Source organism: Dysidea avara, chromosome 8 (assembly GCF_963678975.1).
Source record: "Dysidea avara chromosome 8, odDysAvar1.4, whole genome shotgun sequence".
Lineage (NCBI taxonomy): Eukaryota > Metazoa > Porifera > Demospongiae > Dictyoceratida > Dysideidae > Dysidea > Dysidea avara.
The window spans coordinates 29,863,637-29,877,740 of NC_089279.1; the positions used below are offsets into that span (position 1 = coordinate 29,863,637).

The 14,104-nt window shown below is 38.7% G+C and overlaps 2 protein-coding genes and 2 long non-coding RNA genes across 8 annotated transcripts in view; 1 reads left to right on the plus strand and 3 right to left on the minus strand.

Moving 5' to 3' along the window:
* Window positions 1–1,904: 1,904 nt before the first annotated feature.
* LOC136263674 (uncharacterized) lies at window positions 1,905–7,982 on the minus strand. Of its 2 annotated transcripts, none has more exons than XM_066058310.1 (6): window positions 7,860–7,982; window positions 4,378–5,508; window positions 4,245–4,316; window positions 2,731–2,979; window positions 2,614–2,678; window positions 1,905–2,564 (listed from the first exon to the last, which is right to left on the minus strand). In XM_066058310.1, the coding sequence occupies exons 2-6, from the start codon at window positions 5,021–5,023 to the stop codon at window positions 1,971–1,973; spliced, it is 1,626 nt and encodes a 541-aa protein (XP_065914382.1). In that variant the 5' UTR covers window positions 5,024–5,508; window positions 7,860–7,982; the 3' UTR covers window positions 1,905–1,970. The 2 variants fall into 2 exon arrangements, with proteins under 2 accessions (XP_065914382.1, XP_065914381.1); XM_066058309.1 differs by having other exon boundaries at window positions 4,378–6,850; window positions 7,860–7,963.
* A 713-nt stretch (window positions 7,983–8,695) lies between these two features.
* On the minus strand, window positions 8,696–11,601 carry LOC136263673 (uncharacterized). Its single transcript, XM_066058308.1, has 3 exons — window positions 9,651–11,601; window positions 9,030–9,176; window positions 8,696–8,977 (listed from the first exon to the last, which is right to left on the minus strand). The coding sequence occupies exons 1-3, from the start codon at window positions 11,404–11,406 to the stop codon at window positions 8,802–8,804; spliced, it is 2,079 nt and encodes a 692-aa protein (XP_065914380.1). The 5' UTR covers window positions 11,407–11,601; the 3' UTR covers window positions 8,696–8,801.
* LOC136263677 (uncharacterized) overlaps window positions 11,580–14,104 on the plus strand; it is a 41,692-nt gene continuing 39,167 nt past the window's right edge. The window contains exons 1-2 of the long non-coding RNA XR_010704742.1: window positions 11,580–11,849; window positions 11,910–13,360. This is a non-coding gene — a long non-coding RNA (uncharacterized lncRNA). The remainder of the gene's footprint in view (window positions 11,850–11,909; window positions 13,361–14,104) is intronic.
* LOC136263676 (uncharacterized) overlaps window positions 12,783–14,104 on the minus strand; it is a 42,470-nt gene continuing 41,148 nt past the window's right edge. For 2 of the 4 annotated variants that reach the window (XR_010704740.1, XR_010704738.1), the window contains exons 2-3: window positions 12,965–13,062; window positions 12,783–12,912 (exon numbers count right to left, since the gene is read on the minus strand). This is a non-coding gene — a long non-coding RNA (uncharacterized lncRNA). Of the gene's footprint in view, window positions 12,913–12,964; window positions 13,063–13,124; window positions 13,144–13,541; window positions 13,624–14,104 lie in introns of those variants that run through there. The other 2 variants (XR_010704737.1, XR_010704739.1) reach the window with 2 other exon arrangements.

The window sequence follows — 14,104 nt, forward strand, 5'->3', positions numbered from 1 at the left end:
TTGTGGTTTACATTACCACCCCAGCGATCCCTTCTTGTTTTGTGGCTTTTTTCAGCGATCCCTATTCCCATTTTAAAATTTCCAATTTTTTATTCATCTAGTTTGTGTACTTTTTATTAATTCAGTAATGGATTATGAAGAAGACTGCTGTGAATTGTGTAATTTTGCATTCTGCATAGTAACACCGTCAACATTTCAGTACACACATGAAACTGATCAAATTGCAATGTGCATAGCTACAGACTGAGAGTCTCCTACAATGTACATTACTGGTACTGGTGTCTTTAATAGCTGTCAAATTCACTGCAAGGATTGTTGTTATACACTTGACTGCATTATACATCAGGGTGAACTCCCTTCAGACTAGAATAGGGCATATGTAACACCAGTATACAAGAAAGGCCCGCGTACTAATCCATCGAACTATAGACCTATATCATTGACTAGTATTTGCTGCAAGTTGTTGAAACACATCATCTCCTCAGCAATATCTTCTCACGCTATTGACTACAATATCATGTGTACAAATTAACATGGATTTCTTTGATTGATAATGAAGACTGTGGTGAATAGTGTAATTTTGCATCCTGCATAGTAATGCTGTCAACATTTCAGTGCAAACATGAAACTGATCAAATTGCAATGTGCATACATACTGAGAGTGTCCCAATTGAGCTACAATTTACATTACTGGTACCTTTAATAGCTGTCAAATTCAGTGCAAGGATTGCTGTTATACACTTGACTGCATTATTAGAGTATTTACATGACTGCTCTAATAGAGTATTTAATCTGGATAACCCGCCCACGTACAATAATCACTGAGCGAAAAAACCACCTTGCAACAAAGTCATCAGCCCAGATTAAGCTTCCTGCCCTATACTGAGTTTAATAAAGACAGATTCTATTAGCCACAAGTAGCGCACACCAAAAAACTAAAGGAAGGCGTAAAGTACAGGGTAAACTCCGCAAGCTTCTTATTATTTGGAATGATCACGTGGGTATCGATTAGCGAAATGTGATATCGGGAGCGTAGTTGAAGCATAGAGTTTTGTGACTTCCTTTACAGGTGACAATGTTTATTGTGCTGTTGTATAGACGTTTTAGTCGTATTTAACTGCTACGTGGGTTATAGTCTACGGTTTCCGTGACTTTTTGCCGGTTTGTACACATGCTTTTATGCTTTTACCTTTATGAAAGCCCATGCCAGGCAGTGGAAGGTGATAAAGTTGGGAGAGGGGGTTAGCTCAAAATTATTTGAGAGTTGTAAGGAAGCTGGAGGCTTGTTCATGGTTGCAGTGATTACAGAAGTGGCTGTAAGCATAGCTACTCAGCATGCTCCTTTGTCTTCAGCCTGCATGCCAGACCCTAGGGTGTTATTACAGTATATCTATAATCCCATGCTATTCACTATACATGCAGTTAAGTAGCTACAAGTCTTATTCCCTTTCTCTATAAGGAGGTGATCATGAAGATGTAGTGGTTTTGGGACACTGTATTAGTTGTTTTACTGGAAAATGGGGGAGGGGGGGGGGGGGTACTGAATTGTTGAGGGACATGTAGGTGATATAGAGCCTCAGTTTGTGCAGAGTTGTCAAAGTAAAGATGCTGCTGTTATCCACTGTCAACAGGAACTGTCTCAAAGGAAAAGTAATGTTGCAAAGCTATACAGAAGTGTGTGCTTTGCTAATGCTGCCATGTTCCATTTAAAATGATAAGCAGAAAGTTTGTCATGTACATGCAGCTATCAGCCTATCTGTCCTTACACAGAAATTCCCATCCAGAGTCACCTACATTTTGTACTATAAAATGACTCAGTCGATGAATTTGTGTGTGTGTGTGTGTGCGTGCGTGCCCAGCTGACCCATGCATGCCATGCATTGTAGCTATATACAAACACGGTATTTATCATGACACATCAATCATAACTATATATATTGATACTTTTGATAGCAAGCTACATTGTATACTTATAGTATGTCAACATGTTGGTACACTTTTCCTTGCAGCACAGGTCGTACCGTAGGCACTTCTTTACTTTTTAACTCCATTATCACGTCAAAATGAACAGAAGAGCTATGAGCCAATTGCATATGGGTAAAATTTTTTTCTGAATAATTTTCTTTGGTAGATGTTGCATAACATATCCAGTGATAATCTATCTTGCTGGGTTTTTCTGTCAAAACATACAAATCAGTCCCATAAAAATCAGCAGCAGCTTGTAGTTCAACTTGAGTTGCCCAAGTGCCAGGTTTGGCCATATGTTTCAAGTGGCGAGCCATGGAATTATTGAACAAAAGGGTGCTGTACACATCTTGATTTGCAGTGATATGAGAGCATAATTTTTTTCGTACATTCATATGATAATCTTCATCTCCATGTACATACACTGCTACACTTCTAAAAAAGCAGTTTCCATCTGGCAACACATTTTTTATCATCTTTCCTTCTGTTAGCAATTTTCTGGTAATATTAGATATGTTTGCTGATGACAAATATCTGGGTGGAATCGGATCGTCAGGAAAGTTTCCACATTTTGTGAACATCGAACCAGTATAAACAGCCTATAAATTTAGTAAATCAAAACAATGTTGAAACTTTATAGTAAAACACCTTCATGATCTCATCTTTAGATAGTGAAAACTTCTCCTGCTTTGTTTCCAGGAATGCTTTATTCCCTACAGAAAAATAATTTAAATACAGTATGCACATATAGACCTTACAACTTACGAAGATTTTCTATCTTATTTTCAATAGATGCAAGTGCTTCAATAGCATGTGGTTTACTCTTTTGAATCACGTTCTGTTTTTCATCACTATTGTAAGGGCTTCTGGAGGTAATAAATTTACACCGTCTCTGAACACAACACTTTTTAAGACGTTCTGGTCCCCCAAATTTCCTTTTGTCCAGGCAAAAACGGCACTTTCCACAATCAGCTGCTTTACAATTCTGACATTCACCACACCGTTTTCTCTTTCCTGTGAATTTGTATATTGATACAATTATTATCAAAACAACAATAACAAAATCAATACAGGATAACCTGAGGTATTTTTTGGAAATAAACAGGTGACCTTCATGTAATTCGTGCAAATCGGCTATGCTATAGCAAAAATCTTAACTGTTATATTGATTGAAGTAGGGTACCAGTGAAATCCCTACTTTGGTATTATGAACCAATGGTGGTTGCATGCCAATGTGGGACTGGCACTGAAGGACAAAACAACTGAGGAAGGCCAGCTATTTAAAGTGATGGACAATCTTCACAGTTATTTTTTGTGAATATCAAGCAGTCAACTGGAACATCAAATGTCATTGGTGTGAACAATTTAAGACATGATTGTACGATATACAAAAGGGACCCTGGGGGTTTACACATTATCACAAAATGGCAACAGCCTCACAATACCTTCATAGCACCTCGGTGGTATTGGTGAGGTAAACCTAATAGTGTATATGTAGCTACAGATGCAATATAATTTTTAAAAATTTATGTGTTAAGGCTTTACGGCACAAGTGCTGAAGGTCTGTAGGACACCTGGTCCTACAGCCTGGTTACAGTTGGTACATAAAGTGTGTTTGAAAAGGTAGAGAAAGGAGAAAAAATCCATCACTGGACCTGGGCAGCCTCGAACCTGCAGCCATCTGTAATAATTTGTAAGCAGAAGGGGTGACTACATTATAATTTTAATGTACTGTATATCAGACAACCTCATTGTTTCACTATTTTTATGTCCTGATTGAATTCAAAATTTCCTAATTTTAATTTGCATTTACTTGTTTATTAACTTTTTTGGTATGACTGTGATCCCATGCATTCTACATCAAAGAAAGAATGGCACTATAAACATGCCACAAAATTAATTTTGCATCTGAATGCATGCCCTAATATTCAATTACTGAGAAATGAAGTGGCCTTTATGCTTCTATATTATCCCTAGCATTACAAGTGAAGAACAATACGAGCAGCGCTTCTGCAGTCAATCCAGTTACTACAGAAAATATGGTTGATAAATGTGGAGATAGTGTGCACAGCCTAACGGGAAGCCATAACATGCTACCATAACCTAAGTTAGTTAGTCAGTCAGTAGAATAGTCACTGAAGCCACTACACCTTTTAAACAACTGAGACCATGTACAAGGTTAAAAAATCTATATTAAAAGATAGAAGCTTTAGGGATTCTATCACAAGAGGTGGTAATGGAGGAAAATTTCAATACTAGTATGCCCTATTATAACTAACCAAATTTACTGCTCCCATTTGTTTCCTTCTTGACATTACAGATCATATCCAGATCATTGTCAACATCAGTGCCTATAATACGTACATATGTAGACACGTACATAAAATGTGAAGATGTAACCTACAGGCTTACCTAAACTGTTCTTTATCTTTTTTCCTTTTGGTCTTCCTACTGATCTTCTGCTTGCCTTATTTAATGGGTCTTCTTTTACTTTAAGTTGCTTTAAGGGTAAAGGGCATGTAGAGACATTAGATTTTCTTTTCACACGCATTGTCCTATATTTCTTTGTCAGTTGATTAGCTCGTGAAATTAAGTGAATTCTTTGCTTGTATTCATTGCTTTCATCAGCCATTAGGCACTTCATGACTGGGATTTGTTCTGAACTCAGATTAGTAGATGCAGTTTGCAACAGCTCAGTGTGAATATGGTTTACCTTGTCGTCAATGTCTTTCAATACACTGATATCGTCAATCATGAATACGGCAGCACTACACTTTGCTAAATTGTCTCTGATTTTTTTCTGCATGCTTAGTAGCATTTTTCCAGATGGATGATATGAGGGTATTGTACTATGAACTGCATCAGGATCAGCATGGTTACCATCATAGTCAACTTCTTGGTTAATATTATGATCTCCTGTGTCAGTATGGTCGTCCACTTTACCAGCACAGACAGTTACATCAATTACACTGTTTGGCTCAGACTGGTTGACCTTTAAAAAGGTTTCTTCTAATATCATATGAGGACTTCTGTTAGGGATATTGGTAGATTTTTCCATGACCAGTTCGTGTGCTCAAAAATGCTAAAAATGTGTTTGCACGGGAGGTTTTGTTTAAGAAAATACGGACATGAACAAGTACCATCAGTGATGTTGACATCATACACTGAGCTCCCACTTGAAGATTTAACTTCGTATATGCCGTCTTTTGCATGTATTGCTGATATAGAGTCAGCTGGCACTTTTTTGGATCTCTCCATGTTGGCAATGCATGAAGTCTGTACATTAAAAGGACGATTCTTCAGAAACTCTGGGATATCATTTCTTGGTACTCTGTGCAGGGATGATTGCTTGGCTGTAAGAACAGCATACTCTCTTTCTTGGTCAGGAAAAATGCAATGCAGCAAAATTTTAGTTAGTGAAAAAATTGATTTGTCATGCCGTAAAGTCGAGTAATGGTTTTTAAGAACATTGTTAAATGATTCCACAAAATTATCAGTATTGATATTTGCATGGTACACCTGCCTATAAACATGACTCCACAGCTACAGTATAAAATATAGCAATGATGGCACAAATCAAATAAAACAATTACAGTAGCTATAAACAAAACCCAACCAGTTTACATTTTTCTACTATGAATATACTGGCCTGTTAAAGTTGTAGTAAAAAAAAAAAGGCAAGTAAAGCTGGACATAGCAACCTTAATTGCCAATTGTAAAAAGAAGTGATATTATACAGTACGATAGTACTGACCACAGAAGATTGGGTGTGGCCCATGATAAGACATCACCCAAAAACCAGCCTCGCTTTTCCCTGATGACGATGAAGCAGGTTAGGTTAAAACTTAGCCTTCCAAAAACAAGCCTTTAGATTGACCCAAAACACTTTCAACAGTTGCTATGAAATTGTTTAAACAGAATTTTCTAGTGACTTGCTGACTTATGTAGTAACTGACTGATGCCTTCAGACAAGCGTAACTCGATAGCAGTGCTTGATTTTTTCACTGTTTGACAACGCTTTAGTCGGACACATGCCTTTTGGTATATCGTAATTCGTACTAGTGATGTGCGATATAGGATATCCACGTTTTCAAAGCCATTCTAAGAGCCCTTTGATTCAAAAGTGAGTCTTGCACCAATTCAGATACTTTAGCCTCTATCTGTTGCAAAGGTTTGAGACAAATTTGATCTGCTATAGATGAAACATCATGAGAATGAGCAGAGTTCATTGGTATTTTAATTTCAAGGATTTCAGTTCCATTCGACATTTTTAGTAACCGCAAACAAATGGCTGCTTCACAGCCAAGCCTTCTTGTTCCAATAGCTCGTCTGTTTTTCTTAGACAGTTTCAAAGATTTGAGCCTGCCTTTGCCTCCCCTCAAACACACATATGTATGTGTCCAAACTGACTTATAGGAATGGACTGATTGCTGGAATTTGATGACACCACTTTCTCTGGATGTGTTCTGGTTCTCTTGCACACCAGTACAAATTGTGAACTGACACTCGGTTTGAAGAGTAAACTGTTTCATCCAACTCTTCCATAATTCTTCTGTGTATGGTGCCATGTAGCCAATCACTGAATTGGTAGTTGGTTTCCCTTTATTATCACCTGAGGAGTAATACTCAACCTTAGGACTTAGCAATTCCATGCAACAAGGTGGAATGTCATCTGTTGGAATGCATCGGCAAAGATTTGCAACATTACTTTCTTTGTGAGACAGTTCCTGTCGACAGCGGGTAACAGTAGCACCTTTACTTTGACACTCTGCACAAACTGAGGCTCTATCATCTGTATGTCCCTTAACAATTCTGCAATATTCGGCCCCTCTTTTGCCAGTAAAACAGCTAATACAGCGTCCCAAAATCACTACATTCTCCTCACCTACATATACAGTTACAATATAAGACAATCTTTTGAAAGCTAAGTATATACAACCAATCCATGGAGTTAATGGTGTTCTAAATGAAAGTATAACATCCCACAAAGATCTTGAGATTATATTTGACGATCACCTAAAGTTTGGCAACCATACTAATGCCAAGGCTATTATCACCTTCTGGGAGTTAAGAAATCTTTTGATTACTTGGAGCCTGACATTCTGGTGAAGCTATTCACTACATTAGTATATACCAAACATACCTCCTACACTTGAGTATGGCAACTCTGTTTGGGGACCAGCATTTATTTTGGATCAAAAGAAACGCTGATAAAAGTGCGACATAGAGCCACTCACTGTTTACCAGATAACTCTTATATGATGAAAGATTATGTACATTGCAGTTACCATCATTATACATCAACGACTTAGAGGGGATCTAATTCTATTGTACAAAATGTGAACAATTATTTTTAGCTCAGACTTTGATACTATGCAAACACCAATAAGAGTACATGAATTTATAAACGATATAAACCTTTTTCAAAAATGAAATGTAGGGCTGATTATTTCTTCAACAGAATTCTTAATGACTGGAAGTTTACTTGACTATGTTGTGAATCCAGATTCAGTAAATAGTTTTAAATCTCACTTAAGATTTAATTTCGTATAGCTATGTTTTGTGTTGATCCATATAAAGGTATTACCTTTACAAGTTGTAAAAAAAAAGAAACTGCCTTTACAGGGTGCTAATGAAAAATGAACAAAACATAATTGTAGCTACTTGACTGCATGTATAGTGAATAGCATAAATAACAATACCAGTTGGGATAACTAGGTGTACTGTAATACCCACCCTAGGGTCTGGCATCATTTGTAGCATGGAATGATGGGCAGGGCAGGGCAGTAGACTTAGTACAAAAAGATTGGTTACTCACGGAAACCATATAACCCACGTAGCAGTTAGGATACCACACAAAAAGGTCTATACAACAGAACAATAAACATTGTCACCTGTAAGGGAAGTCATAAAGCTCTATTCTTCAACCATGCTTCCGATATCACATTTCGCGGTGAATTAATCGATACGCAGGTGATCGTCCCAAATAATAAGAAGCTTGCGGAGTTTACCCTGTACTTTACGGCCTCCAAAACGGAACTCTGAGCGCGATCTTGTATGGCTTCTCGAGCGTAAGGTCAGAAGAAACGGCCCGGTTTGGGCTGTTTTCATCCGAAAACGAAATCAAAAATAGGTCATGGACATGAAGAAGGACCGCTCGGTAAGCATGGCTATATAGTTTTTAGCACGAAAAAGTGGATAACTTTTGCTGTACATGAGTGAAATAAAATAATATTATGAATAATAATAAGGCCAGGCCAAATTAATTCACAGTTTATCGTCACCGCCCGCATGGGTTTTTAGGAATAGAGTAAGCTATCTATTCTCGGACAACCTCTATTCTCGGACGCTCGTTCTCTTAAACTACCCACCCAATTTCGATCCCTTTTGTGTTACACACTTATTGGGCCAAGTCCCTACAGACCTTGAAAATTTATCCTTATTTGTTTCATTATCACGGAATGAGAGCCATCTAAAGTGACCATCCGAAATTATCTATCATCGGACGATTTGACCTATTCTCGGACAATCATCCACAATCCTGCTAATGGAATAGCAGACTTCTGCTGTTAGTGCCATGTTATAGTCTTGCCCTCCAGCTAAACTTATATTAAAACCAAAATAATTTTGTAGTAATGTAACGGAAATGACAACGAAGTACACGGAGGGTATATTATCGGACACTTGAAAAGTAACTGCATAAAGCTTGAAAATAGGTTTGATAGGTAGTTATAAGTAATAAAGTGATAATAAAAAGTGTTTTAAAGTAAAAAGTGTCTATAAAACCAAGATAGATAGTTACTGATATACATAAAGCTCAGTAGCTACACAGATAGCTAGTTACAACCAGTACAGATGTATGAAAACTTGAGCTTTTTAGCTAGAGTATGCTTTACTCCAGCACAGATGCAGTGTTTCCACTCTTTGCACCTCTCACATTGTACCCAAGTGGTTGATCGTGGATGATCACACTTTGATAGCTTACAAGATTTTTCAACCTTCTTACTTCCACCTACATGATGTAAAATGTCACAACATTATTAAAATCATACTGGTGCACTAACCTGCTACAACTCCAACTGTGCTTGAACTAAGGAAATGCTTCAACCAAAGGTTGTAGCGTTCATCATGTTGTAGGTCAAAACCATTTTCGTATCTTCTTTTAAACTTCTTAAGTTCTTCACTGGAGAAGGATGGTGATTGACCAGCTTCTGAGAATTAATTAAAGTGCAAAATAACCATCATGTAGCTATGCAAGCAACAACATTGTACAGTATACAGAAAATATGCACAGTACAGTATATATAGCAACTATGTAACTACAGTGAAACCTCAGTTATCTGGACCCCACTTATCCAGATTCTCGGTTAACCGAAGTGTGGAAATGACTGCTCTATTAGAGTAGCGACTGTTCTATTAGGGTAGTTGATAATACTGACATTTTAAAAATGTCCTTTAAGGTTATTTATATACAGTTTCAAAGATATGGACTTTTCAGACTTATGGACCACCCCTGGTCCCAAGGGGTTCGGATATCTGAGGTTCACTGTATGTATATATAATTATAAACTTATATCATTAATTGGGCCGCAAGCACATGCATCACAGCATAATTACACAGGCAAGCTAATTAGTCGTCATGTATGAACTACTGTATAATAACATTAATTATGCATATTTCATACCTAGCAAATTTGGTGTCTTGCTGCTAGCTGTACATGTGTCCATTGCGATGTCTTCATTAGGTGATTTCTTTCCTTTCTGCTTTTGATTCTTTTTCAACTCTTTCTCCTTTTGCTGTTCTTCAATAATCTTTAGATTTTCAGCACTGGTCAGGACTCGGCCATATGCAGCAGCTTTAATTTTAGGCCTTGTTTTTGGTAAAGATGTAGAAGCTGCTTCTGATAACTGCTTTTGTAAAACACTGGTTGAAGCTGGAATGGAGAATGAAACAAGTGAGGGTGCAGTATTGGACTCTATAGGTGGCTTTCTGCTGGTTTGTGGGTGATATAAATCCATCCATCGCTTGTACTCCTCATCTGGCTCACTCTCAGCTTCAAATCTCTTCTCGAATCTTTGCAATTGTTCTTGAGTGAATGCAGGTAGCTTAGTGGAAACCTCTAAACCCTTTGCCTGAGGTAATGGGCTACACAAAGGAATGAAGGGCAAACCAGTTTTTGAAATATCAGTAGCTGCAATAGGCTTTCTAACTTTAACAGCAACAGCATTTCTGTCAAGGGGATATATCCCTGTGGTTCTAAAGCCAGCCTTAATATTCAAGGATGTCATAGCACCTGTCCAGGCTTCATGAAGTAATTGACAAAAGACAAATCGATTTACAACTTTTCCTGGGTTTTTGGCCATATAACCATGACACACTTCTGACCATTTTGCTTTCAATGGTCCAAAACATCCTTTGTCTAGAGGTTGTGTGAGGTGAGTTGTGTTAGGAGGCAATACAAAAAGAACAACTTTGTTTTCAGCTGCTTTACGTATTGTTCCAGGGTGGTAATGGGAAGAATGGCCATCCATGAGTAAGAGAATAGGTCTTGCAGCGGGTGCATAATGCAAAAAATGGTTGTCAAACCATTTGTCAAATAAATCTTGGTCAATCCATCCACTCTGAGAAAATCCATAGATTGTACCAGGAATTTCTCCAGTGGCTAGCTCAATAGGAAATGTTTGTCGATCAAATATTACCATTGGTGGTAGGCTATTCCCTATAGCATTCACACAAGCTAATACAGTGATCTGTGCTTTGTCTCCAGTGCAATATGCAGTCGGATTTTTTATCCCCTTATCAAACACACCCTTTGGTGGTTTTGGATTCAAAGGAAACCCACTTTCATCTAAATTAAAAATTTGTCCTGGTTTTCCCAGCAAATTATACTGTTGGAATGTGGCTTCCAGTAGATCAAAGTAATGATCCATTACTTCTTCATCAGTAGCCCTTGCTCTTGCTTGGGACAAAGGCACTGGAGCTCTGAGTGTAACATCAGGATGCCTCTTAATAAAGGAATTCCACCATCCTTCAGTTACCAAGTGCTGAGTTCCTTTTTGTTCTGCAATTGCTTGAACAAGTGCCAAAAGCTCTTTCCGAGATTTGGAGAAACCAACAGAGGCACAGCGACGTAGAAAAATGACTAACTCCTCTTCTTCTTCATCATTGAGTATACGACTTGGTCCACTAGTGGAACCTGGCAGCACTCTTCCACTAATCCTGTCTCCCAAAGTTGACTTTGGAACTCCATAATGCTCAGCTGCACGTCTTATGCTCATACCTTCATTGAGTACAGCATTGATGGCTTTGTCCATAGACTCAGTACACCACTGTTTAAATTTTAAAGGTCTTTGTAATGTTCCTTGGTGTAGCAACTTGTTTGAACTGTGACCAGAACGAAACACCCGTTGATTAAGAGGAGGGATTGTGCACTGCGACATTATAAATCAATTGGCAACCACCCTAAGTAAGAGACGCATGTTTAACATATCCATATGATAGCGTAAGCGACCGAATGTCGACCGGTATCTTATGTCGACCACAGGTGTTTACAAAGTCGACCACAGAAATGACTTGAAGTTATCCGTAAATTTACTGCTCTTGAATTGGCGCGTATTGAAAAGGCTATGGCGCGTAAGAGGAAGAAGCGAAGAGAAAGACGCCTGAATAATGTACAAAAACCGGCCAGTAAAAGGCCATCGAAGCTACGACAATGGACTGATGATGGTATGGTACGCGCATTGAATGCCGTACAGTCTGGCATTCTTGGCGTTAATGAGGCAGCACGAGATTACAAAAATACCACCGACAACATTGAAAGGCAGGTTGTCTGGGCGAGTTATTCATGGTAACAAGATATATCATCCTGACCATCTCCCTCCTGGTTAGTACAACTTTGCATTCTGTGTGATTATGTATGTACATGTTTACTTTGGTGCTGTAGAGATTTTGGATGCTGATGTTGTGACCGTGGGTACTGCTACTGGCTCTACAAGCACCATGGGTATCGCTACTGGCTCTACAAGCACTGTGGGTACTGCTACTGGCTCTACAAGCACTGTGGGTACTGCTACTGGCTCTACAAGCACCGTGGGTACTGCTACTGGCTCTACAAGCACCGTGGGTATGGCTACTGGCTCTACAAGCACCGTGAGTATGTCTACTGGCTCTACAAGCACCGTGGGTACTGCTACTGGCTCTACAAGCACCGTGGGTACTGCTACTAGCTCTACAACTGCAAGATCTCCTTTTTCAGAGCTCCTCGTATATCCAACTCCTACACAAAGGAAATCGAAACCAAAGAGCTGTGCCCGGGTTTTGACTAGTGCAAAATCTATTGCTATGCTGGAAGAGAAAGCCCGTAAGAAGCAAGAAGAAATAGACTTAAAAGACAAAAAGAAAAAGAGGCAAAGAAAGTTCTTCGAGATGAAGAAAAGAAGCGCAAAGTGCAGGAAAGAGAGCAGAAGAAGGCTGAAAAGCAAAGAAGGTTGGACCAAAGAAACAATTCTGGATCAAAAAGGCAAAACGCATCATCACACAGTCAGAGAGCAGCGAAACGGCAACGAGAAGACAATTGTCCTGAAAGTGGTATTCAGCATCGTGAGATTTCAGAGGATGAATGTGCTGTTTGCTTTGGGCTGCACGAAGAGGACCCAGAACAAGTCGAGTGGCTGAGGTGTACCAATGAAGATTGCAATGTGTGGAGCCACACCGATTGTCTTGAAAATTGTGATGGTGTGTACGTTTGTTATGCCTGTGGAACCCTACTCATGTAGTATTGCTTACCCTACACTCTTGTGTTAGAATACTCCATTGATACATGTTGTACATATTGTTTATAACATTATAATAAAAACACACTGCTTAATTAATGTCAACATGTGCTGCGGTTGTGACAATCTGAATAGAAATGGGATACAGGAAGCTTAACAAGGCCGGGAATCACGCTGTGGGGAGCCTCAAATTAAAGGAAGTGGTTATAGCGACTATTACACTTACTTAATTCATAGTAGCTGCGTTAATCTGGCGATGAAAGATCATCTGAACGAAGGCGAAGGTCTCCTTCGCGTTCACACAACAGCTGACTCCCGAAAACTCTAGAATACAATATTAACACAACACTATTTTTAGTAACACTATATATGGACTTACACCTTACTATTTATAGAACACCATAGTATGAATAATAGTGAAACTCCGTACATGTAATTACTATGGCAAAGGGGAAAACCAGGGTGGTCGACATTGAGATATTGGAAAATGTATAGCGGTCGACTTAATATATCCATGGTCGAAAATGGAAACAAATGGAGAGAAAGGAAATCGCTTGTCACTACTTTTTGTCACGTAGAAACTGTTGTTTAAGTACAGGCAGAGACTATGCTTGTACTAAAGGTATTGTAAAACTAATAAATCGTAGTGCGCCTGGTATAGTACGGGCACCGCCGAAGGTAAGCGGACGCTGGTCGACAATCGATCGCTTACGCTATTATAGATCACATTCAGGCCACCAAAACAGTCTGGTAAGTGTACACACTTGCACGTAACGTATACAAATATCTCGCATAAGGCTCACCTTACGCCTCCTAGTCTGTCAGTAATCACAAAAATAGATAACAAAGAAGATAAATTGTATCTATTGTAACAAATAACTTCCCGCGCTAAAGAATTTAAAAATAACGCATGCGCATCAAGGTGAATTCATGTCCGAGAATACACGGTCACGTATTACGTTGATAACTTTCCGTGCATTGTGCGAAAATAAATCGATTGTGGTATAGTAGTAACCCAAGGATAGATGAACCAAGGGGAAGTAGTAGTAAGTTTATAATGTTAATTGTAAAGGGGTAGTACTCCCCATCCGAGAATATATCGAATTTTCCGAGTATAGATATTTTCGGACAGCCAATCAGTTTTGTTGTAGTTCAGTGATGCTTATATCCAGTATCCTTATATTACAGCATAGATAATAGAGTAAAGGGATAGGAAACGCAATAACGTGACGTCACAAAATACGTACATTTCTATTGGAATTCCATGTAGTACGTCACGAACATACTCGTTACGCTTGCTGCGCTTGTATCAAAGAGAAACAAATTGTTGTAACGACAGAATTTTGTAACCAACGACTGTGAAACT